The sequence below is a fragment of the Gallinula chloropus genome (genome assembly GCF_964237585.1).
Source record: "Gallinula chloropus genome assembly, chromosome: 18".
NCBI lineage: Eukaryota > Metazoa > Chordata > Aves > Gruiformes > Rallidae > Gallinula > Gallinula chloropus.
The window spans coordinates 2,740,243-2,765,865 of record NC_140103.1 but is presented as its reverse complement, the minus strand read 5'-3'; the positions used below and the strand labels follow the sequence as shown (position 1 = coordinate 2,765,865).

The window sequence follows — 25,623 nt, the reverse complement described above, 5'->3', positions numbered from 1 at the left end:
GGTGCTTTCCTTGCTGGGAGCTGCTGGGGCTGCAAGTAAATCCACTGCTCAGCCTCAGCTGTGTCACAGATGTCCCAGGACATGAATTTTTTCTCCAGTTTTAGTGCAAGCATAAAGCTAAATTATGGTACTTGTCAGCATTAGCAAAAACTGTCATCGCTGTCCTGCCTGTAAAGAGCATGGCCGCGGGGCTTGGGGGCTGGAAGAGATGGAGGAGAGGTGGGACAGCTCCTGTTTTGTGGAAACTACATGGACCAGATTCTTGTACTGCAGAGCTGGGACTGGTGCTGGCAGGTCAGCTGTGGCCGAGGTCAGCGGCACCATGTCAGGGCAGCAGCACAGGCACCTCGGGCACGGGATGCTCTGCTCATCCCTCTGCATCCCTCTGCAATGTCAGACCTCTCTTGGGACCCGCAGCTGGCTGTCCCTCCCACAGTGAGGATGATGGAAGATGTGTTTGAGCTAAATTCAACCCAGAAACTCTTACAGCACCAGCACCAGCCAGGGCACGAGCACGGACACCTCGGGAAGTGCTGTAGGTCTGCACCTCCACTCTACGGCTGATGGCTGTGGATGGAGAGCACCGGCCCCTCGTCTCCAGAGCTGATGCTTCTAAGCACCGACCCAAGAAAAGCAGGAGCAGAAGAGTTTTACACCTTCGCAAAACAATGTTTAAGAAGGAAATGAGCAGCCAGCAGTTGTAATTGAGATGGATGAAAGGGCGGCCGGCTTCCCCCAAAGCATTTCAGGCAACATACTTGAGAAGAATATGAAATGCCGCTGCTCTCTAAAGATCGCCACGCTGCGGCTAAATTATTAATGACTAGGAATGATTTCATATTTAATCTAAAGACTATTAATTACACTGCAGAAGAGCAACACACCATCCTGAGAGCCCCTCTCACCAACTGAATAATTTAGCGATGCCCCATATTTTACCTCAATGTCAAGGCGGGCGGCAACGTGCCTCCTGCACTGCAGCCCGGTGGCGTTTGGGGCAGACACTGGTGTCCCAAGGGCTGCTGAGGACTGACCTCGACCCCTGAGCCCTTCCCACCCCGACCCAATGAAGGGCGCTGAGCAGAGGTGGGGGGCACGTGAGGCTCCCACGGGGCTGGGGTGGGGCACACTGAACCCCTTCCGCAGCCAGGCTTGGAGCCCAGCGGCATCTCCGGCTGTGGAAACACTGAAGACAGATGTTTATTTGTCCAGGCTTATTTGCTGATCACTGTTACGGTGATCCAAGATGATCATTAAAAAGTGAAATGGGCTGTTTAATAATAACGCTCGGAGCACGCAGTGTGCCTCGCATTACGAGGATGTTTAAGCATGAGCCCAATTAAGTCCCTCACATACCTACAGAATTACCCCAGTTGCGCAAACTATTAGGCAAACTCCAGGCTCCTCGTACGCACAGGCAATCCTGGAGCCTGGCACTCTGCTAGAGACCCATTTCTGTCCTGAAGCTAAATTAAAATCCTATTGTGCCAGTGCTGCTAATATTTCCTGCTCTTGTTTCCAACAATTAAATTGTGACATTCTGCCAAAACGCACGAGGGAACGAGGAAATGCTCTCGGATCAGCTGGGAAGAGGCAGCAAATCCTCTCAGCTGCCTCCTGCCACCCAGACGCAGCGGTGACGGTCGCGGGTAAAATGGCACCTGATGGATGGGGTAGAGGTAGCGGTGGGTGGACGTGGGGTATTCATCGTTCCCTGCTGGCGTGCGTGGGAAGCAGGACTTGAAATGGGAAGTTGAAAGGTTTTTCTTTTCCTTTTAGGAAAGAAACCTGTCAAGTGGATCCAGGTGGACCCAAAAAGCTGGTTATGGGGAGGGCTGGAAGGATGATTTCCACCACGGCGACCCCAGCACCACCAGCAGCCTGATTCTGCTGCCCTTCCTACGCAGGTACTTTTAAACATCCTTTTAAACGCCTCCCCAAATTTCTAATTCTCTTCTCCCCCTCATGTCTGCTCCCCCGGCCACTGCCCAACCCAGCGCTCCCCAGGGAGGGCACAGGGGGTCCTGTGCTGTCTGTAAAGCCCCTAAATGACACACACCAACCTTCTCACAGTGATGCTCTGTGGGCAGAGCCACACTGCGGCCACTCCTGGGGAGAGGAGAGCTGGTGGGGACCAGGAGGGTGGCGGGGGACCATCCAGTGGGACACCCAGGGGCCAGCAGCCGGAGAGCTGCAGGTCCAACAAAGCTGATGAGAGCAAGTTAACTGGTGGAGGTAGGGGGGGGGAAGGAGGAGGGGAAATAAAAGGCTCTTTGAGAAAGAAATGACTATTTGGTCATGGCTTAGAAGTTGGTACTTAGAAATTCCATGAATTTTAAAATAAAGACATTGTGAGATTTGAACTTTCTTTTGAACACTCACAAACTGCAGCCCTAATACCTTCCCAGCCATTCCAGAGCTGTGCTGGAAAGCTGAGTGCACTAAGTGCTACACTGATAGAGCAGTTAAACACGGTAATAGAATTGTGTTTGGAGAGGCTGCAAAGCCAGGTATAGAGCCCATACATAAACAAGGCCATTACCAGCCAGGGTAAGCGGTGATAGAATTTCATGAATATCCCCACAAAAAGCTTTGTATATTTATAACAACCTACAGAGTCGTTTGGAGCACAGTCAGGGGCCTCGCAGAGTCATTCCGGAGGTAAATTGTACAAGAGATCTGTGTGTCTCCGTGCCTGCAGCTGCTGCAGGCAAAGCTGGATGGGGAAGAGATGTTTTGGGGGTGCTGCTGGGAAGGTGATGGGCAGCCCCTGGGCGGGCAGCCTCCTGCCTGACCACGGCTCTGGGGTGCTGCAGGCCCTGAGCCCATGCTGGCAGTGACAGCTAGGTCCGTATCACCCACAAGTTCTTCCAGTTTCCAACTGAAGACATTCTTTTCAAACCACTTTTGTTTTTAAGATGCTTCTCTGTTTGTGGGGAAGAGGGAGCAGCACCCTTCTGCCTCCCCAGCTGGGGAAGTTGCTCAGGGGCCAGAGAGAGAAGTTTCCATGTCTCAGAAAAAGTGAAATGAATCCGGGATCCATCGGCCTCAAAGCATCAGGACTTGAGCCGGCACCCCAAGAAGGCTCTGCAATGAATCCACACTCCCAAACTCTGCAGCTTAAAACCAGGAAAGCATATTTATTGGTTCCGTTTAAATAAATAGGCACTCCAAACTTTAAAACAACTTTTCTCTGCGGCTCTAGCAAAACCTGAACCCAAGCGGTAGGTACGCAGCACGAGCCATAATAAAATGCTAATTGCAATTCATAAATTATATCGGGATGCCTGGGACTATTGAAGATCCTGGATGAAGTGTAGTGTTCAATTTATCCTGTGCATGTTGCCGACAGTGCTGCCAGCCTCCTCCTTGTCCCCCTGTGTTGTTTTGTCATCTCTGTACTATCACCAATTCATCACAAAGGCAACTGAACTCTCCGATGTCCACCCACCGGGTGACTTTGTCTTCGCTACTCTATGACTTCTAAATTAAATTGTCAAAACACATTACTGAGAAAAATATCGCAAAGGGAAAGTTCTTTACCCTTTTATCCCATCTTAGGAGAGAATCGGGCTGATTTGAAGAAAACATGTCTGCTTCATTATCCCTCCTGCTATCATATTTCTTCACTCCGTGGCACCAGGAAAGGAGAGTCGATACACAAGCCTTGGGTGACATGATGGAGCATCCCACAGGACTTGTCTCAATAAATTCTGAGACTGCCCAGGAAAAGCTGGGGAGGTGTGTGGGGGGGCATCAACATTTTCCCTCTCTTTTATTCCTCCCACCCTCAGACAATTTAAAAGAGATAATCGGTTTGCTGGTGTGGATTTCCCTGAGCTGGATGTCCCCGCTCCAGCCTGGTTGGTCTGGAATGAGCTCTCTGGAGTCCCTGCCAGAGAAGCGATCGCCTCAGGAGAGACACAGCCAGTGTGCTACGTCCAGTTGTCCTCTGCCCTGTGTCCACCCTCAAGGGCCACAGACAACTCGCTGGCATTAGAGCAGTCCCAAAACTACTCTAATTTATACCAAAGGAGACACAGGCAGCAATGCCTGCTCCCACACCCCTCCTTTTTGGTTCCTATGGGAGTCAATGCTACTGGTACTCTGCTCCCCAAGGACAGCCCGTGGCTCTACACAGGGTGCTTGACTGTGGGTGGGCTCTGTCCCCCCCTCCTGATCTGCTCCCCGCCATAACGGTGAGTACCCTCCAGCCCAACGCCTGCAATCATCAAATCAATGCAGTTGCAAGCATCTTCCTTAGGACCCATCTGGGTTCTCAGCATCGCAGGAGGTTCCTGCTGCTCAATGCAACTGCGGAAAGTAATTCACCTGGAGAGATAACACAAAAGGGGCCATTTCTCAAAGCTGTTGATTCACACGCGCGTCTCTGGCCACAATGGATCAGTTACAAAAAACAAGTAACACATTGAGCACTCATTCTTTTGGCTTTGGACAATATTAACATAATACACACATATTGTTTATTTATTCCCCCATAGTGCGAGTAAGGGAGGTAATGCCTGACGGTTAAATGGGGTATTTTTAAATGCTCCCATTTCCTTGGCCGTTATGATGCATTAGCCATCAGTAGTCAAATTGCCTTGTATTTGCAATTTTATGGGTACATTTTATCAAGCACACAGGAGCTGCATTCAAAGCATGAAAATAAAGTATTCCACTTGTGTTAGGCAAGCACTGTTTTGATGCAAGATATGGCCAGAAAGCAGAGATCTCCTTTTATTTCTCTTTCAGTTCCAGATTCATCTCCAAATATTGCTGCTTCTTACAGCGGCAACTGCTAAGAGCCCCCTTTATGGCTGCGTAACATCCATGCATCCTCCCCACCCTAAGAGCTCTCCACTGAATTTAGCCTGCTGTGAAATCACCCGATGGTTTAAAATATCTCCTGGCAAAATGTTATCATTGCTCTTCCCCACAGTGTGGCTGCTGGGGTCACCGAGAATTGCCTCCTCGAGTCCACGTCCAGACTTCCAGCTCTCCCCATGAAAGCTGCAGTGAGCCAATTTTGATGGTAATAAGAGGAAAAGAGCTGGGTGCCCAGCATCGTGCCCATGGAGGGTGGTTTCACTGGTCTGGACACATAGGGGAGCTGGTGCTTGGCCTTGAGCAGGGACAGGCTGGAGTCAGGCCTTCTCGCTGGGCCCTTCGTGAGGGCAGGACTCAGGGTCCCGCACCTTCCCCTCAGGCTTCCCATGGCTTCATGGTCATGATCCCTGAGGGGGGAAAGCGGCCCAGGCTGCCCCCAAAAAGAGCAGCTGCTGGCAGGGAATTTGCAAAGGGGGAATTTGCTCCCTCTCGTGGGCTCTGGGAGGCGGTGTCTGAGCCCAACAGGCCGGCAATGACTGCAGAGAGGGATGGGATTCCTTCACATCGTGGAGAAGAGGAAAGAAAATCTCCGGCCTGACCCCTGGAACTGCCAACACAGGGCGGTATCCGCGTCCGGGTGCCCTGAGACACGCTCCTGTCTCCGCATCCAGACCCCCTGAGACGCGTTCCTGGGCCTCTGCAGTACCAACTGCTTCTGACAACCCGAGACTAAGGCTGCTTTGTGATGGGATCGAATTTTGGCTCCCCAGGGCTCCCAGCTCCTTCTCAAGTAACACTTTATTGCCTTTATTGTCTCTGGGTCTGCTAATGCTGTCTGGATTTATTTCTTCCAGAGAGCTTTAGCTGCCATTCCACCACCTCCAGCCTGAGTGTGTAACACGGCTATTACAGCGCGCGCTCGAAACAATGACACGCGCCTCATATTTTCTAGACAAGTACAGCTCCATTTAATACACACATAAAAATCCAGCAGCTAGAGCTGCAGTTTCCCTTCTTTCATTTCAAGCTCGCTTTAACAGCGTCTTTAACACAAAACCACCTCCCATAGCCTGGCAGGGAAAACAAGGCAAGGTGTACGGAGCGTGCACAGCGTTTTACTGGGGCTTGGTCTCTAAACAGCGCACAGGGAAATGAGTTGCCACAGGCTGCAGCAACCAGGGGCAGGTGAAGCTAATTCCAGGCTGGGGCAGGCCGGGCCAGGCCCAGGCGGGCAGGTCAGGATGTACAGACAGGTCTGGGTGGACAGAGGGACCTGGATGGACAGACAGATGGACTGAACAGGTCCAGACAGATAGAGAGGCCTGGATGGACAGATTTGGAGAGACAGACAGACAGCCTCAGATGGCCAGATCTGGACAGACTGACAGGCCCAGATGGAGTGGCCAGGTCCGGATGGACAGACAGGTCTGGATGGACAGACAGGTTTGGATGGGTAGGCAGCCCCAGACAAGACGGTCAGGCCCGGACAGACAGACAGCCCCGGACGGACTGACAGAGGACCGTCCCGCCCGGCACGACTCTAAGGGCGCCTTTAGCCTCTTCCCATCCGCCCGCCGGGGCTGGACCCGAGTCCCCGCGGGGCTCAAGCGGCCTCAGCGCTGCAGCCGGGATGCGGCGGCGCCGGCAGAGCGCGGCCCCCCTCTAACGGCGGAAGGCAGAACTCCACGGGCCCGCCCCGGCCCCGCTCGGGCGCGGCGGGCAGGCTGCCACCGAGCCTCTCCGGCCCTGGGGGGGTGTGTGGCCGCGGGGCAGCCCGCTGTCCGGCTGGCGGCGGCCTGACCGACACCGATACCTCGGTGCCCCCGGGCTGCAGCTCCCCGTGCGCACCGGGCGGGGGGAACTACACTTCCCACAGCGCCGCGGGGCGAGGGGAGGGCACCGCGCGTCCCACGGCGCGGCGGAGACACTCTCGGTGTATTTAATTATTACATGTTTATTCTTTAATTAATAAACATCGAGCCGGCGCAGCAGCCCCGTCCCCGCGGACAACCCCCCCCCGCCCCTTCGCTTCCGGTGTGGCCGCGGCAGAAAACTACATCCCCCAACATGCACCGCGCTGCCATTCCGGTTCCGGCCGCCGCGGGAGCGCCCCCGTCCCCTCGGAGGGACCGCCGGGCCGAGGCGCTGACAGCGGCGGCTGTGGGGCCGGGGCAGAGCGGCGGGCGGGGCGGCAGCGCCGCCGGGGACTCCCGAGCTCCCTCCCTCTCCTCTCCCAGGGCGGCCCGGCCGGGCTCCCCGCTCCCTTTCGGGCCTGGCGGGGTCACCTTCATGGGCGGGCGGTAGCGCGGGGCCCGGCGCACGGCGGTGCCCGGGGCCTGGTGAGGCGTCGCCGGGGCGGAGCTGGGACCGGGGACGGCGGCGGGACCCGGGGAGATGTTCGTGCAGGAGGAGAAGATCTTCGCGGGGAAGGTGCTGAGGCTCCATGTGTGCACCATGGAGGGCGCCGAGTGGCTGGAGGAGGTCCCGGAGGACACCACGGTGGAGAAGCTGAAGGAGCGCTGCCTGAAGCACGTAAGGACGGGCGAGGGGCCGGTGCGCCGGGGCTGCCGTGCGACCCCCGGGAAGCCCTCGGGGGTCTGTGGTGGTGGGGAGTGCGGCGGGCCTGGGGCGGGGGTGCGAGCCATAGATAGCACCCAAATCCCAGCGCTGTGTCCCGGGGGGGGGCACCGCAGCCGGGAGGCAGGGCGGGCAGGCCCCCGGGAGGGAAACAGATTCACCCAGCACCCTGTAAACGCCTTTAAAACCCCCCGCAAAACCCACCCAAACCTTAAAAATACCCACCCAAACCACCACCCCTCAGCAGAACCTCAAGTAAACAGGCGTTCCGGTGTTGTGGTTTGCTGTGTCTGGTGGAACCGTGCCATGGAGGAAGAAATGTCCCAGGAGCTCAGTGTCTCGGAGGCTTCGGGCTGGGAGGAATTCCAGTGCCGCCTTTACCTTTTGGCGTGTGTTTAGCGGTGGCGTTGGAGGTCACCAGCCTGCGCCTTGTGAACTGGGTGGCCGTGCTTTGCAGGAGACCGGCGAGCTGGGCTCTGATGGTTTCCCCTCAGAAGTGCTCAGCTGGGTTGTTTCTTCTTTCTATTTAAGAACAAACAAGGGAAGCAGTGACTGTGGGGGAGAGCTTCTCTTTTTTTTTGACAAAGCCTTAGTGCAGCCTTGCTGTTGGCACAGTAGCTGGTGGGGTGTTCGGTGGGGAGAGAAAAGGCTCTTCTGATGCTCTCCCTGTGCTCTGAGCAGAAAGGTCTTAGTGGATGTGGCCAAAGGGTGAACTAACAGTCACTGTCTGGAAGAGAAAGATGCCTAAAAGTGTACAGGCACAGTCTGTTGAGGCTGAGTGGGAAAACCCCTGGCTCTTGGTACTTGTGTGCTCATCTGTGGGTGCTGAGTGTTAAGCAAAGCCGGTGGTTTGGAGACTGGGGGGCTGAATTTTGAAGGTCTGCCATGACAGGGCTTCACTTTAAGGCAAAAACATGATTGACAAGAACAGCGTGTGAGGTGGTGACCCACGGCTGGGACTGGCCTAAAGTCTGGCGTTCTGGAACCAGCACAACGTGGCCTGGCAGCTTGAGTTGTAACCTGCTCAACAGCTTGTCCAGAGACATGTAACTTTGGAGTAGTGAGAGCCTCTACTCCCACCTCTGGCCACACAACTTAATAAACAGCATTTACCAGTATTTTTTTTTGTCTTCAAAGCCTTGCAAAGCCTTTTTATTGTCTTCCCATAAAACCCAGTTGCATCAATAGAACGTACCTGCCATGTGTAATTATTTAACCCTGATTTGAAGAGCAAGAGGTTTTATATTCTGACTGAGCACGCTGTGAGGTGCAGGTGGCCAGGTGCCCTCTGCCTCGAGCCTGCTGGTTGTTTGCTTTCAGCTAGAACCCCTGGAAACCACAGGTTGCAGCACACACAGTCTTTGTAAGCCCTTTCTCACTTAAAGGGATCAGAAGGGCTGCGTTTGGGTTTGCTTCATCTGAGGTAGGTGTGATCCTTCTGGAGGGGAAAGGGGGGTGCCCTGCCTTGCAGGGCTCCCCACATGCTTGGAAGAAGTCTCAAGCTCTCCCCTTGTCCCCCCCTTCAGCGCAGCTGAGTGATGAAGCACAAGAGTGGAGCAAAGACTGCCAGAACAGGGTGGGGTAATGATTACATGCATGTGTGCAGAGCTGAAAGGCCTTTAATTATCAGGAAGCTTAATTGAATAGATGCTCACATTGTAGTGCGAGTCAGGGCAGAAGACAATTGATAACTTGGCATGGTGTTTGATTTCCTTCTCTGCAGCTTTGTGCTAATGGAGGGGGATTTGCATACCCATTATGGATAATATATAGTTTTATGGAAGGGGAAAAATAGAAATGGAAAAATCACGACTCCTGATCATGGGTCTGTTGCAGTGAATCTTGGTGGTACCTTGAGATAATTTATGCAGCCATCTCTGGTGAGATGCTGATTATTATGTTCCCTAAAGTCTTTGAAACTGTTCTTGCAGGAAGCAGGGGAAGATAATATTTGGAAGAGGTGTGAACTAGGAAGGTGGCTGCTTTTCCCTCTGTAACACCCAAGTGCTTGCTGATCTGAAGTGTCACTCTTAATGTCCTTTTTTTTTTTTCTGAATTTTATATTGGTGTTTTTGGTTTTACTCCCTGACAGTGTAGTGGTGATTACATGTTGTTAAACTGTTGCCTTTAGTAATGCTGTCTGTGAATGAATACCTGATAAAAAGTTGTTTTCCTCAATAGTTCTTTTTTCACTCAAGTGTCACCATCAAAGTCTTTGCTCCTCCCCACATGACACCCCACCACCTCAGCATGAGCAGATCCCAAGCTCTCCTGTGCTTTCCTTAAAGCAGAACCAGAAATGAGAAGGGTCAGCTTAACCACAGAAACTCAAGCTTGACTCAGCTGTTTTTACCACCCATAATTCTTGTGCCCAGCGTTGATGATCCAAGGACAGCTCTGTGCTGGCTGGAGGTGCTGTAGGCAGTCCTGGTTCTGAGAATCCCACTGCAAGAGATGGCTGCTTCTTGCTGAGGCTCAGCAGCATTTCTGAATGCAGATGGTGCCTGTATGCTCAGGGTGCACCAGTGTGGGCTGTATGTGTGTTTAAGCTCTACCTGTAACTTTACTGGTGGTGTGGGGCAAGTTTTTAATGCCTCTGTTCCCCTTAAGCTGCCTGAGTGATACTCACCTGGGTTCTAAGGTATGAGGAGGGGTGTCTGTGCTAGCTATCCCAGTACAAATATAAGGTAGGTTCATGCCCCTAGGTGTGTTGTGGATACTTTGAGGGGGATGCAGATGGTTTAAGTAGTACCAGGGAGTGTCAGTACTGTTTTCAAACGTTTCTGTTAATAAAAGCAAACAAAAGTTGCTTTTTGTTGTTTTAAAAACAAACAGAAAGCCTTGTGGTTGGTTTATCAGGATTCCAGGCTCTGCAAACAGCATTGAGCATCAGCAGTTGCTCAAGAACAAAGGGCTCTCACCTGCCTGGCAGAGCAGCCTGCTCTGAGCTCCAGCATCACAGAAATGCAAATATTTATGCTGGAGGCAGAAGGATGAAACAGATCCCTTCCTCATGGTCCTTTGGTACAAAAAGATGAGCGAGTTTATCATCTTCCCTGGCCTGCTGCCCCTCTGATCACTGGGGGAGCAGTGCTCTCTAATCCCAGCTGTGTCTTGGGACTTTGAGGTGCACCCTGAATTCTGGGCTTCAAGGTACACCCCGATTTCTGGGCTTCCTTTCCCTTGTGTGACACAGGGAATTCCTCTTCCTTTGGATAACCAGTTCTGTTCTGTCTGGGCAGGAATGCCCTGTGACACTTCAAAGCACTGTATTTAATACACAGACACCGTGTTTCAGCAGGTTGTGGCTGTTGGGAAGGAAGAGTCCACCACAAGCTCTGATGATTACTGGTGGTCGTTCCTGGTGGGCTGTTGAGGGCCAGCAGAGGCATTGCCAGATTGGATGGCTGGCCCATGTCTCCAGGGGATGTTAAAATGTTAAGATAATCTAAGTGATTTCACTTAGCAGTCTCTTTGGTTCATGGACTGTGTGTCCATTCATGTGACTTACTATTCTATGTGGTTGTTAATAAAGTGGTGAGAGGAATAGGAAGTAAGAGGAGGTGTCCACAGGGCTTTTCTTTTAAACCAGCAGCTTTCACTTTTTCACTTACACTTACTAATAAAGTGAAAGTGTGATGACTGCATGCAAGCACATAGCCCCTGCCCATTCATATGTGCTGGGAAAAATGGATAGTAGGTCCATGCATGTCCCTTCCTGCCCCAAGCATACACCTCCCAGCTCCTGTTTTGCAGTTCTGCCTTTTGGGAACTGACTCTTAAGGATTTTAACAGTAATATTTTGAGCTTGTCCAGAGAGAAGATGTTCCATGGATGTACTCTTAGGTGTTTTAGGTAACTTTATCAGATCAATTACAGGAGGTACTCCCAGCTGCTTCTGGGCTTTAATGTGCTCGTTGGCTTTTGTTCAGCAGTTAATATGCTGAAGGATTAGTAAGAAGCTCCTGTTCTCTGAAGCAGGGCTCAAATGTTCTCACCTCAATCTTATTGATGCATCATGCACAAGCATGGTAAAAGTGGCTTGGTAGAAACTTATATTGAAAGAAGTGTCATTAAAGGCTGTTTTCTGTGAGCAGGGCAGGTGAGGTCAGTATCAAGCGTCCTATTCTGTGGCAAGAACAGCAGCATCAATTTCATGGTTTCAGGAGGTTATTTTTAATTTTGCCTCTCTGGAATTGGGACTGCTGTGCTTTCTTTTCCTACTCAAACAAATTAGAAGTGTCTAGAAGCACTTCAAGGATGCTTGAAGCCTATTGCTGTGGACCTGGGAGCCGCTCTGGTGTGAAGATGAGTCAGTTCAAGGCCTGTGTGCACACACTCTTTTTCCAGGATTTGAACTTCATTTCCTAGCAAATTAATTGATTTACAGTTCAGAACTGTGGTAAGGAATTCAGCACAATGTTCATATATGAAAAAATCTGCTGTGATTACTTCTGTTGGTGAGAAAAGTTGTGAATGTAACTTTTGTTTGGCGCTTCCAGGAGGAACCCAGGTTAGGGCTGCAGGAGCCAAATCTCTTGATTTTTGGCTTGAAATGAGGTGCAAAACCTGCTGTTTCCTCCCCAGCTTAAGATCAAGCATACCAAAATCACTGCTGGTGGTTGCTTGTCTAGCCTGACAGTGTGTGTAAGTACTAATTATGAGATGAAGCAGAGAGCCTCTCCTCTGTTTTGATGCTGGGTACAAATGAGAAACATTCTGTGTTGTTATAGCCTTCCCCCTGTAAAACACTGGGTGCTCTTTGCAGAGTGGCATTCTTAGCTCATGATACTAATTGCTGCTCCCAGACCTCGTGCAAAGAGTGAGTGACCTGAGCGATGTGTTGCAGAGTTAATGTAGCTGTGAGCCCTAGAGCATCCTCGCTTTGCTCCAGCTCTCCATAGGCCTGAGTATGGGATGAAGTGTGATGTGCTGTACTGTGGGAGTATAAATCCTCTCACACAGGCTGGTGTGCTTGCAGGGCTCATTTGGGGTGATCGGGCTGTAATGTTAGAAGTTCTTCAGAGCGTCATAATCAGTAGGAACTTAAATCATAGAATATCTCAAGTTGGAAGGGCCCTGGAGGGGCCAAATCCAAACCCCTGACATAGCTATTAATTTAACAGCACCAGGGAAGGAAGGCTAGATTCCTTTTATTTATTATTCTTCCCAGCCAGGAGCTTGGATATGCAGGTAGAAATCCACCCACAGTGCAAATCCACCTTTAGTTTCCCTAATAAAATAGGTTTTGTGTGCTGGCCTCCAGCTGAAGCTATTAGAAGCCAGTAAGTGATGGCACAGTTTGTATGTGGAGAACCTTATGCACAAAATGATTCATGCAGTAGGCTTATTTCTGTCTTCTGCTCTTCTCTATATTGATTATCTTCTGCAGTGTGTACCTGGGAGCTTGGAAGATCCAAAAACTGTGACACATCATAAGTTGATACATGCTACTTCTGAGAAGGTGCTGACAGACACAAAAACAGTGTTGGAGGAAAACATTCAGGACAGAGGTAAGATTCCCTGGTTTTTATACCCATCAGCCTGTAAATGTGAGATTGTAAAACTATTTGGTGAGTTCCAAACAGTAGCCTTTTTAATATTAGCTTCTTATCTCAAAGCAGAGGTGATAAGGTGGCAGAAAAGGAAGAGGAGAAAATTCTTTCCCCCTCCCCCCAGAGCAGGCACCTTTGGAGGAGGTAGTTTTTCTTCACTCTTCCTTTTAAGAGTTGAAGAGGAATTGGGAGTCTTCGTTAGGTCAATAAGTTAAACAGATTATTTTTATCTCCTTTTAAAGGATTTTTTTTAAAGCTTTCAGGGCAGCATTTATCCTTCAAAATAATAATTCAGATATAGTATTCCAAGACAGACAACCCAGTGCTTTTGGGGGTTGCTTGAGGTCTCCAGGCCAAGCAGAAGGATGGTTGCTGAAGGTTGTCTGAGCAGCAGCAGTTCAGATCTCACTCTGTCCTCCGCAAACATAGGTCAGACTCCATCACCCTGCAGTATCACTGACTACAGTAAAACGTGAGGTATCCATTTGCCTGTGAACTTTAGAGGTGAATAGGAGCAATGTGAACAAAAGAGGATCTAAAGATGAGAGCTGGAGTCAGTTTTGAGTAGACAGCTTCAGCTTCTGGAGTGGAGGGCAGTGGCGCAGGGAGGGAGAGAAGCGGCACTGCTGCAGCCTGAGACGTTTCTGAACCAGAAAGTCAGCAGGCGCAGAGGTCCTGGGTTTCTGCCTGAGTTCTTGCAGGCTGGAGGCCCCTGTGAATGTGACCAGCTTGGTGTCTCTTCTGAGGCAGTGTCACCTATCACCTTTAGAGCCGAGAAGTGCTGCCTTGGCCAAGGGCAGGAGCCGGCGTTGCTGATTGCTGGTGTATGATTTCTAGGCGAGGTGCCGGCTCCTGCTGAGTTTTGAATTGCAGTTTGTGGCAGCTAAGCAGCATTAACTGTGTACTCATAGTAAGCTGTCCTGTGAATGCCTCTTCTCTCCTCTTCCCTCTGCAATGTGTGCTCTACCTTTCATGTGCCGGGTTTGTCACGGACATGAGATCGCAGCCAACAGCTGATCGCTGCCGGCTGACCGCACAGGCCAGCCAGGAGCCAGCATGTGGATCCTCCTTCTGATCAGCTGGGCAAATGAGGGTTAACAGCCTTCACCAGCTGTTGCTCCTGGCTGTTCCATGCTGAGTTGGACCAAGGAGGCATGTTGTGCAAAGCATGCTTCGTTTGCTTTTTCCCTGCTTAATGCAACGGACTGAAACCTTGTGTCAGGCCATATCCAGCTGCAGATGCTGCTCCAGCCCATTTTGGGCTGTAACTCATGTTTCTGCATCTTTCCACCCCGAGAGCACACGTGGTAGTAACTGAGGTGCTAGAAACTTGTAAAGCTTGATGTGATCTCTAGAAAAAGGGTGGAAAGCGTTAGTCTGGTGCCAGACTAGCAGACAAAGCCCAAACCAAGCTTGTGCCTGAGACTGAAGACTGGTGTGTGCCCTGGAGCTGTGCCCTGGTGTGTGACCAGTGGCACATCCCTGCTGCAGATGGTGGATCGCTGTTCCCACACAAATGTGAGCTTCAGCCTGATGCTGGAAGTTCCTGTTGAAGCTGCCCTTGCCATGCTGAGTTGATGGATGACCCCAGCTTAGACCAAGAACCATCCATGGCCTGTCTCCACTGCTTCCTTCTCAGTGGAAGCACAGAAAGTGCTGACACTTTCTTATTATGATGAATCAGTTGATGTACTATTAATATCAACTGGAGCTTGCAATACTTTTTCTTTAATGGTGTTGTGTGAGGAGAAGAAACCAGTAACAGTCAGAGTGTGGCTAGAAATGGGCCATGTTCTAAATTCACTGTGCACCAAGGAGTGGCAGATACTGAAGGGAAGGGTGTGAAGCCATACAGGTTTTAAAGGGTGAAAAAGGTCTGATGCTAGTGGGATTAATACAAAATTCACCTCCAGGAAAACATGAATTTGTGATGTATCTTCCAAGAAATGCTTGCATGTTGCTTTCTGATGTGTTTCAGTATCTCTCTCTTTCTAGATGTCTTGCTTTTAATAAAGAAGCGGGCGCCACCTCCGCTCCCCAAAATGGCAGATGTGTCAGCAGAGGAGAAGGTGAGTTTGAAAGGCTTCTTGACTTGGCTGTTTTAACTGCTTTATTAACAAGCTGGGGAAGGATTACTGTGGTGTGTACTCTTTTTTTTGTCTGGAGAGGAAAATGCTGCTGGTTAAATTCTAGGGAAATTCTTTAACATTTCTTCCAAACTTTGAGGAAGCCAGTTGGCCATTTTCAGCTTTGCTTGTGAGAACATTTTCCTTGGAATAAGACATGTGGGTACACTCTGGAAGGGGTATGGATTTGGTCTTTGAACAAATGTCTGATAACTGTGTAAATACAGTTCAGCAAAGTGCCTTCCTTTGTCTCTTTGAAAACACAGTAGGAATGTTTTGACTCACTGTCAGGCTGTCTTCTCTCTATCTGTGTGCCGTGTCTCACCCTCTAACCAGGTTTGTAGAGCTGAAGTGTTGGTCCTCTATTATTCTTTTTAATTAATTTTATTGGAATGTAATCATTACTGAGGGTCAGTGATGCCCAGGATGATGCTTATGCACGAGTAGCACTGCAGTTGGTGCTATCACATGAGCACTTCCAGCGATGCTTGTGCTTGACATTGTGAATTTCTAGGTCTCCTCTTTGTCCTTGCACAGCTTTGTTTCTTCCTGTAGGTGTTGGTGTATTTCTCTCTATCCCTTCCTGTAGGTATTGGTGTATGTCTCTGTAACCCTTCCTGTAGGTGTTGGGGTGTGTGTGTCTCTTCAGTATGGTTTTGCTGTTCAGAATGGCACTGCAAGAGCTGAAGTTATAAGACTGGGAAGTATTTATAGTTTGTACCCTGCTACGTTTTGTCCTGGACTATAAGTGTGTACTGAAAATCCAAGGCACTGTGTATCTCTGCATGGTACCTGCTAGCAGTGAAGCACTTCCAGCATCAAGCAGTTAAGTGTCAGCCTGCACACAGCACTGGCACCTTGCTCAGCAGCCCAGGGGGGTTTGAAGGGATCCTGCTGTGAGCACAACGTGCTCCTGCGCCCCGAGGTCTCCGAGTTCTCTCCAGATTCTCTGCATCACTTTCCCTCTTCATGCTGGATTTTTCCCTGCATGTTTAGATAACAGAAATAGGTATAAGGATTGAAAGTGGGGCAACCCAGCACGTCCAGTTTGGCTCTATAATTGCAAAATGGTACTGGTGCTGTTAATCCATTGTATCTCTAGACCGCTGTTTCTTAGTTGCGAGTTACAGAGCACTGCTTGATGCCTTGGTGAAGAACATGAAACTGCTCTCTATGCTGTGTTCTCTGTCCTGTGGATAATGGGTTATGAAACCTGATGGTGTTTTCTGTCCTTCAGAGGAAACAGGAGCACAAAGCTCCGGATAAGGATGCTATTCTCAAAGCAACTGCAAATCTGCCCTCTCGCAGTGTCGATCGCACTGTGGCCCATCACAACATGAGGGATGTAAGTATGGCACCTGATTTCTTTAACATGCACACTAATAATCCAAATGGGCTTTTATCTGGTATCACCTTTTCTCTTACACCTGAATGTGCTTCTCTTTGCTCTGTAAGAGGAATTCAGGTGTATATAATGTATATTAAAGTAGATAGCTTAAGGTTTAGACACATACTCTTTAGTGATGATAAACCACCATGTTCTAAATTAAGGCTTTAGATGTTTTATTTATCCATGGGAAAGCCTCAGTAAATGTATTCGAGATCTGGCAGATGTGAAGTTACAGGGGTTTATTTCGTGATTCTTCAATAATTCAGGGGGTTGCACTGGTTTGGGGTTTATTTCTGTTCTGTGCTTTGAAAAAAGAAATTCAGCATAAATTTTTACTTCAGTAATTGAATGCTGTAGCCTAATGCTCCTAACTGTCCCCAGCAACATGAGGGCTACTGTTCCCTCGCAGTTACTAGTAGGGGTACAAAGTGGTGAAACTGCTTATGTATGGTGTGTTGTCAGTGCCCTGGTAACCTCAAGGGGACAACTGGCATTTGAGCTGTTGTACAGTCACTGTGACCTCCTGAGTGGTGTTTTTAAAAGCAAATGGCCCACTGAAAGGAATTCATAGTGCTTCAGGCTAGAAAACAGTTTGGATTTGTGATGTTCAGATCTAGGTGACTAGAAAGCAAATGGTTGGCCAGGAAAGGCCCATTGGTTCATGGCAGCAGTGCTGGTGCAGAGCTGCTGTGACTGTTGGCTTACAGCACTGGTACAAGGTGGCAGTCAGTGTTTCTGTGAAGCAGTACATTCTTTTGGGACACTCTGCATCTTGTGGTGGCACTTGGTGACAAGCTGTGGTGGAAAGAAAAGGACCTTTGTGCCCAGGAGCTTTTACTTAAGTGCAGCACTTCTCCGAGAAGGTCCAGAGACTAAACAATGCAAATAAAGCCCTAATAAAGCAACCTTCTGTACAGGAGGCCAGACTACTGCTGAGATGCTAACAATAGGTAAATTAAGGTTTAATGATGTCTGGTAACTTCCTGTCTAAATGTTTTGACAGTTTCCTTTCTTGCAGTTCCAGACAGAGCTCCGGAAGATCTTAGTGTCTCTCATAGAAGTTGCACAGAAATTGCTAGCACTGAACCCAGATGCAGTGGAACTATTTAAGAAGGCAAATGGTATGAACATGTCTTTATAGTCATTGGTTCAATCCTGAGAACTTGTTTGCTTCCATAGCCTAAGAGTGGGCTTGGAGAGTGAATTCCAGACCTTAATGTAATAGCAAAGCTGCTGCAAACTTTGTGGCAGAGATTTGACCTCGTCTTGTATAAAACATGTGAATTTATAAGGTCCCTCTGGGATGGATGAGAAGTTCCATTTCAAAATAATAAGAAAAAATAATTGGAAAACTAACTGGGCTGCACTTTAGGGATGGTAAAGGATAGTTGAAACTGCACAGGGATTTAGTAAAATGAAGAAAAACCGTAGGAGTCTATTCAGCTTGTGGAAGATGCTTGTCCTTGAGATCTGCTATGGCCAGATCCAGACTACCTTCTAGCTAAATAGCTCTTCAGGGAATCTCCTATATGTTTATTTGTGTGGAAATACCATAGTAAGTATGAGGTTTAGCATTTGAGGTCTTGAATGCATCTGGACACGGTCTGTGTCCTGGAAGAATCTGTCTGAGCCTGACCAAGCTGAGTGCAGCAAATTAAATGATGCAACAGCAAATTCAGGCAGGAACAAAAGCAGGGTTGGAAGAGAAGAATGGGGTTTGAACTTAACACATGCCATTCCATTGAGAAAAGGGGTTTATTCTAGCTCAAAGTCAATCTGAACATTGTTTTGTTTGTGTATGTGTAGCCATGCTGGATGAGGATGAGGAAGACAGAGTGGATGAGATAGCTCTGCGACAGCTTACAGAAATGGGGTTTCCAGAAAGCAGAGCTGTCAAAGCCCTTCGATTAAATCAGTAAGTGTACTCAGCACGCTGCCTGTAAATTACTTGCTATGATTAAAAGAAAAGTATGTTTTTTCTGAAGTCTCTTTATGTGGGTCACCTAAAACTAGGTTGGAAAAGCATCCAGTCAAAGAACAGCGCTGTCTCGGGCAGCGCGCAGGTGCAGCTGGCGCAGGAAGGGGTAACCGTGCTGTACTTGCATGTCTGCAGCTCACCAGCCTGCCATGCTGGCACTGTTTCCAAGGATTAAACTCCAATTTTTCTTCCCCTTTAGAATTCAGTTTTTACAGAGGAAAAGCAAACCAGGGTAGAAAAATACTTTGTGCTGATCTTGAACAAACTTTCCAAGAACATTGTAAAATCCGGAGAGCAGCTGTAGGAAAATAGGAGGTGGTGTAGTTCTTCACACACCATAAGAAGTCAGCTGCACTGCCTTGCTCCTGAGGGGGGTTTGTTAAGCCATTCTGGAAAACTTCTAACCCACAACATGGTCACTCTTTTCTACTATCTCTTCCTCTGGGCTCAGAAAGACGTTTTCCCCCAGTGTCTTCTGTGTTGTAACTGAAAAGGAGAAGGCTCTCCTCTCCTTTCTGTGAACCTCTGATAATTCCTGTGTGTCAGATTAAATAAATGTGTCCATTTGCCCTGTCACCTTTCCTCCTCCTGTATTTATTGGGAGATGATGTGTTGGAGCTCTCTCAAGACCCCTTAACTTGAGCTCTTGCACAGCAGGTGACCATGTTCTCATCATGGTGACCTGTTCCCTTGGGCTGGGATCTCCTTTGAGGGATCACAGATCTGAGTTGGAGGAAGACCAGAGGTACATGTCTAAGTGCAATCACCTGTGGTGAGCTTTGCTCTTGCTCAAGGCATATGGTGCACATGTCACACTTTTCAGCTTGTTTTTATTTTATCCTCAATCATTGGGTGGATGTCAGAGTTCTCCTTCAGAAGCAGCAAAGCAGCTTGCATCTGAGATGTGGTTCCATGTCAGTTTGGAACATGCTTTGTTTGCAGATTTGTTGACAGTTGCAAATATTGTTTGTCTGTTGGGAAACGAAGCAGATGATATGGAGAGAAAGGTGATTCTCTCAGAAATGCCTTTTAAAATCTGGGTTGCAGCTGTCCTCTGTCTTCCTAGCTCAGAGAAGATTGTGGTGCCCTGGATGCCCAGAGAATTAAAGTGCTCTGAGCCTTGCTCCAAAACTTTATGCCTCTTTAGATGCACTGACTTGCAGGTAAATTAGTGCCACAGATGTTTCTGTCCCACTCTTTTCTACCCCAGGTACACTTTCTCATTTGCTCTTTGCCTTTCATTTGGCTTTCAGAGCTGAGGAAGGGAACTACCTTTGCTCTTAACATAAAGGCAAATGCCTGTGGAATGCTGCTGTTCCTCTGGAATGTTCCTTATCCCCGTGTTTGATTTGCTTTGCAGTATGTCAGTGACACAGGCCATGGAGTGGTTGATAGAACACGCAGATGACCCAGCAGTGGATGCTCCACTTCCAGGTCAGACTCAGCCAGAAGCCACAGCTGAAGCTGCTGCACCCTCTGCCGAAGCGACTGCGGGTCCCAGTTCAGAAGCAGCTGGGGAAGAGGCCAAGGATGAGCTGACAGAGATATTCAAGAAGATCCGGAGGAAAAGAGAGTTTCGCCCAGACCCACGAGTACGTCCTGGTTACTCACTGTTCCTTTAACTGTCAGGATAGGAAGGGTTGGGTGGGCACCATGGAATCCAGATAAATGTTTAGTTGGTGATTGAAACAGGATGTTTGGACAGATGTTGGACCTGTCGGAGCAAATCCAGATGAGGCCACAAAAGTGATCCAAGGGCTGGAGCCCCTCTGCTCTGGAGCCAGGCTTAGTTGGGCTGGGGAAGAGAAGGTTCCAGGGAGACCTTAGAGCCCCTTCCAGTCCCTAAACGGAGCTTCAGGAAAGCTGGAGAGGGGCTGGTGCCAAGGACAGGGATGGACAGGCTCAGGGGAATGGCCAGCAGCTGGAGAGGACCTGAGAGGCAGAAATCCTTCCCAGAGGCCCTAGCACAGGGTGGCCAGAAGAGCTGGGGCTGCTCTGAGATCCCTGGCAGGGTTCAAGGCCAGGTTGGATGGAGCTTGGGGCACCCTGGGCTGGGGGGGTGTCCCTGCCCATGGCAGGGGGTTGGTCCCTTCCAACCTGAACCATTCTGTGTGCATTATGCTGGTGTGGCAGTATTTTAGTGAAAATCTTTGGGGACTGTTTAAATTCAGGTTCCCAAAAAGGATGTTACCTAATTAATGTGTCTCTGTGTCAGACAACAGTGTCTAAACTACTGACACTGTTACTTCTGTACCTGAAAATTAACTGAGGGACTGAAACAAGCTGCCAGACTCCTGGCATTAAGACTGCTGTCTGGGAAGGAGGGGCTGCTGACAGGAGTAGGTCCTTCTGCTGTCAGAAAGGACAGAGGGCTGTTACTGTATTTAGGGGAACAAGGAAACGTGTTTAAGTCCTGCAGCAAATGCAGAAGTTAGCCTTTTTTTTCAGACCCCAGGATTAGCTGGAGTGACAATCCATGTTATCACACTGCAGTCTCACCAGGAGGTGCTCTTTAGAGTCCAGCACTTTGCTTTTACAGCAAGCTGTTCCTTGGGAAAGCTGCAGGTGCTTTAGATGACCTGGGCACGGTTTGAAAATGATGGCAGCACTCTCATAGCAATATTTGGGTAGGTTTGTCTAAATGCATGATGCTCACTAGCAATATAATGATCTGGGAAGTAATATTAAGTTGAATAAATGGAGCTATGAATGAACCTAGAGCTTGGTCTGTCAGTGAGGTGTGAAGGAAAGCTTTGGGACATGAGAGAAGTTCTAAAGTAAGGTGTTTCTGTCCCACTCTTTTCTACCCCAGGTACTCTTGCTCATTTGCTCTTTGCCTTTCATTTGGCTTTCAGAGCTGAGGAAGGGAACTAACTTTGTTCTTAACATTAATTCTTCCATAATAAAGGCACTTTTGATATAGAATATTTAACAACTTTGTAAATAAGATTTGCAAGTGGAAACAATATGGGGGTTACCCCACAAAAAGCTCCTGCACAGCAGGTGAAAGGATGTGACTGTTCTCATGTGGTTTAAATGTTACATTTATTAAGCTGTGCAAATCTGATGCAGGCTGTCATTGCCCTGATGGAGATGGGGTTTGATGAGAAAGAAGTGGTCGATGCACTCCGAGTGAACAACAACCAGCAGAATGCAGCTGTGAGTACAGTGTCACTTCTGTTCCTTGCTGCTCTAACAGGCTGCTCAACTGATTCCTTTCATCATTGAATTGGTCCATGTTTTGATCTATCCTGAAGCCCAACTGTTACTGGAGATGAAATGAGCACTATATATGTGGTGCTGCTTTCAAATTAGATGCACAACTAGAAGACAGAGAGTTCAGGCTGCTTAGGACCTCAGCATGTGTGAGGTGGAGGCTGATCTAGTTGGGACAGCACGTGGATTTACAAGAAAAGCTTTGGAGAAACTCCCTCACTGTTCAGCAGAGAGAGGATGCTGTCATGAGAAAGGAAAAGATATTCCCAATAATTAATAACTGTAATCAGTTACTGGTGATTATTCCCACCCCTTGGGCTGGGTGAAACTTCTGGCTGACACGGTGTAGCCCTGTGGGGGGTTCCTTTGAGGCAGGATGTGTGTAGGGTAACACACGTCTTCCCTCAGCCTTGGAACATCCAGACTTGGTATAATCCTGTTGCCATACCAGGCCCAGGCTGCAAGCCTGTTGAAATAGAGGTGTAGGAGCAGCACACTAATGGGAATCTGGTGTGAAAACAATTGTGTAGCTTGGCCTGTGAGGGGGAAAAGTGTTCTTCATGTGCTGTGTTGTCAGAGCTTTTGGGAGACTTTGATTGAGATGGAACCAGTCATGTTGTGCCTGGTGGTTTCTTTCAGTGTGAATGGCTGCTGGGAGACAGGAAGCCTTCTCCAGAGGACCTAGATAAAGGAATTGACACCAATAGCCCTCTCTTCCAAGCCATCTTAGAAAACCCTGTGGTACAGTTAGGGCTTACCAACCCTAAAACTCTACTAGGTAAGTCCTGCTTGGGTTGGGGGTCTGTGTGCGCTGTATCTGTGGCTGCTAGTCAGGGCTGGGCGATGGCAGCATGCCTTGTGGGATGGGTGCAGGTCTGTACCCTTTTCCTCACTTTCAGCAGATCTATTGTTTGTTTGGGACATAGTGCAACTCAGCAAAACCCCAGACAGAACTTGGGGCTGCCCAGGAACCAGACCAGTTCCCTGGGCTGCTGGTTTGCACTTGCTGAACTCAGAACTGTAATAGCTGCTGGTCACAGTGTCTTTGTGGGCTTCAGAGACCTTTTGGGTTAGGGCTAGGTACCTTTGGCTGTGAGGGGAAAAATCAGGAGTGTCTGTGAGCAGCTGTGATTATTTCACAGGACAGACAAGGATGTTTCCTGCACAGCTTACTGTGTGCTGAGACCTGATGGTTGAGACCAAAGATAACGTGTGGAAGGGTAACCAAACAAGTCTGAGTGAAGGCCTTCCCTATCAAAGCTGAGATAACAAACCTGAGAATACACTTCCCCTTGCTTGGCCTTCAGCTCTGTGGCCAGAAAGGCTGTGAGCACAGCAAGTGCCCCACTGCTGAGCCTGACAGAGACACATCAACCTCTGATCAGTTGGCCTCTCTAGAGGATGATACAGAATGATACTGGTTCTGTGATGGATCTGGAAAGTTTTGCATTTAATCTTTGGACTCAACATTTATTTGAAGATTTACTTTTAAATAAAGGGCATATGTGCAGCCCTTTCAAGAGAGCTTTTAAAAATACTATTTTAAATGCAATTAGGAGAGTTTGCAAGCCTTTAAATAATTCAAGAGCAGAACCTTCCCACTCTGATTTCTGAACAAATGGTCTCTTGGTTTCCAGCGAGGGTTCCACACTGCAGCTCAGAATATAAATAGAAAATGAAATGCCATTATATGCACTTGCAAAGCTTGGATGAACATCAGAGAATATATTCCTAATGATACATCTACACATTGCTTATGTCCCAGATCTTAGTGAGGAATGTTGGTGTTTGATGCTTTAAAAACATCGATAAATCTTGTGTTTTAAGCTTTTTGGTCTGTGTAAAAGAACACAGGCAAAGTGGTGAGAAGTGAGGGCTGTACTCTATTCTGGGCTTTACCATAGGCACGCTGCATGACCTTGAGCAAGGTATTAATGGTGAGCCTTTTGGAGGTGCTGGGTACTTACAGCTCCCACTAATGTCAGTTGGGGCTTTGGACACTTAATGTTCCTGGGAGAATGAAGCTCCTGACCTTGGTCTGCTGGACTCTTACAACACTGACATTTGGGTGACTTCTGAATAGATCAGATGTGCAACTGCTTTTTTTGTCCTGTTCCAAGGGTGCTGCAAATGTCCAGTAGCCCAGCTGAGTGGCTGTCACAAGGCTTATAAATTACTGCCTGGATCATTTTGCTGACAGATATGCAGCTCGGCTCTTGCAGTAGCTGTGCTGCTGTTTCAACCTAAGAGTGGAAATTAGCACATTCTAAATAAAAACCCCACAAACCTCACTGTAAAGGCAGCTGTGTATGGAAAGAAGAAGCTGCTCTGAAATATTTGGAGTGCTGTCACTGTTCAGAGGTGGGGGCCAGTTCTGCACAGCCAGCCTTTCCCTTCCTGCTCTCCAGTACCAGGAAGGAGAAAACATGTGCTGCTTGGAGGGAAGGTGCCACTTCCCTTCTGGCTCTGAGCTTTGGGGACTCAAGGGGCTGTGTGTTCTGTAGGCTCTGCTGCTTCTCCTGGGTAGCCTGGGCCATACCTGCTTCTGACTTTGCTGGCTTAGTTTTCTCTTCTGAGTAGCTGTAGGACAACCCAAGTGCAGCATAGGGAGGCAAAGGTAACGGAGGCAGCGCAGCATCAGGGCTTTCTGGGAACCCTCTGGGTTAAGTACTGGGGGGCAGAGAGATGCCAGGGCAAGCACTGGAGCCATGGAGAAATCCAGGGTGGGATGTAGGAAATCCTCAATCAGGAAGAGCTGCAGAAGGGGCTTCCCACAGGAGTGTTGGCAGGAAGTGACCCAGTTTGAAGAAGGGCTTTCAGGAAGGGATGAATTACATCGCATGTTCCCTGCTACTGTGTGTAGGCATTTGCTGAGGCTTTAGCTCTTCAAACCCATGTCCTTGGGGTTTTGTAAGGTGGATTCTAATCCAGGCTGAGTATTTAATCAGCCTCTGTCTGCAGTGAATTTAATGCTGAGGAGTGGGGAACACATAACAGCCTGTCACACCCCGGGCTGTGGGCACAGTAAATGTATGATGTGTGTTCCCACTGTTTTGGGGTGATGCTTGCCCCATTGCCTTTGAGTTGCAGCTCAAACTGTCCTGCTGTTGGAGCACCCCAAGCATCGAAGCCTTTGCTGATGGAAGCGCTATGTCTTTCAGTTCCTGCTCCTTGGGTTTGGGAGCTACTGCTGGATGTTTGGCAGGTTTGAATGTGAAGGCAGGTAGAGCCTATTAAACTACACTGGGAACTATTAGGATGGTTCCCTGGACAAGGAAAGCCTTGAGCCCCAGGATGAGAGGGGCTGTTTGTGGGCTGCATGGGGAGGTTTCAGGCCAGGTATGTCTTCCAGTCCTGGCTCCTTTGGTTTGGCAGCTACTGCTGGATGTTTAGCATGGTTTGAATTGAAGGCTGCTCCGGCTGAGAAACATCCCTAGGGAAGTATTAGGAGGGTTCCCTGGAAGAGGAAAGCCCTGAGCTTCAGGGTCAGAGGGGCTGCTCGTGGGCTCCATGGGGAGGTTACTAACCATGTTGTGATTCCCATCTCTTGGCAGCCTTCGAGGATATGCTTGAAAACCCCTTGAACAGCACTCAGTGGATGAACGATCCAGAAACTGGGCCTGTGATGCTGCAGATCTCTCGAATCTTCCAGACGCTGAATCGCACGTAGAGGGCAATGCCAGTCCACTGTGCCACCTCCTCCTGCCCCCCGCTTCACCAGCACCTCGGCAGGAGGGTGCATGGGTTGTCTGGGGTGGGGGACAGGTGGGAGGGGAGGGGAGGGAGGTCCTGCTTAAATGGGGTCTCTCACACAAGAGCTTATGTAGTTACGGCCAACTGAAGTTAATTGCCTTGTGGATTTAGTGTTAGTGGAAGAGGTTTGAAGACTTGTTTATGTTTTCAGGTATTAGGTTTAAAAATATATCAAAAAAAAATAGGAAAAGGTTTTGT

The 25,623-nt window shown here is 49.0% G+C and overlaps 1 protein-coding gene across 2 annotated transcripts; it reads left to right on the top strand.

Annotated features, from left to right (window-relative positions):
• Nucleotides 1–7,023: 7,023 nt before the first annotated feature.
• On the top strand, nt 7,024–25,360 carry UBAC1 (UBA domain containing 1). 2 transcript variants are annotated; one of them, XM_084272696.1, is made up of 10 exons: nt 7,024–7,362; nt 12,800–12,920; nt 14,958–15,031; nt 16,335–16,433; nt 17,497–17,599; nt 18,285–18,393; nt 19,817–20,048; nt 21,529–21,615; nt 22,312–22,450; nt 25,227–25,360. In XM_084272696.1, exons 1-10 carry the CDS (start codon nt 7,225–7,227, stop codon nt 25,340–25,342), a joined length of 1,218 nt encoding a protein of 405 aa, XP_084128822.1. In that variant the 5' UTR covers nt 7,024–7,224; the 3' UTR covers nt 25,343–25,360. The 2 variants fall into 2 exon arrangements, with proteins under 2 accessions (XP_084128822.1, XP_084128821.1); XM_084272695.1 differs by having other exon boundaries at nt 16,326–16,433.
• The last annotated feature ends 263 nt before the right edge of the window (nt 25,361–25,623 follow it).

What these genes read in the sequence shown, in the direction of transcription:
- UBAC1 (XM_084272695.1), top strand. Translation starts at nt 7,225, where the DNA reads ATGTTCGTGCAGGAGGAGAAGATCTTCGCGGGGAAGGTGCTGAGGCTC. An exon ending in GGAAAACATTCAGGACAGAG is followed by an intron (nt 12,921 to 14,957) that starts GTAAGATTCCCT and finishes CTCTCTTTCTAG; the next exon opens with ATGTCTTGCTTTTAATAAAG. An exon ending in ACTATTTAAGAAGGCAAATG is followed by an intron (nt 17,600 to 18,284) that starts GTATGAACATGT and finishes GTGTATGTGTAG; the next exon opens with CCATGCTGGATGAGGATGAG.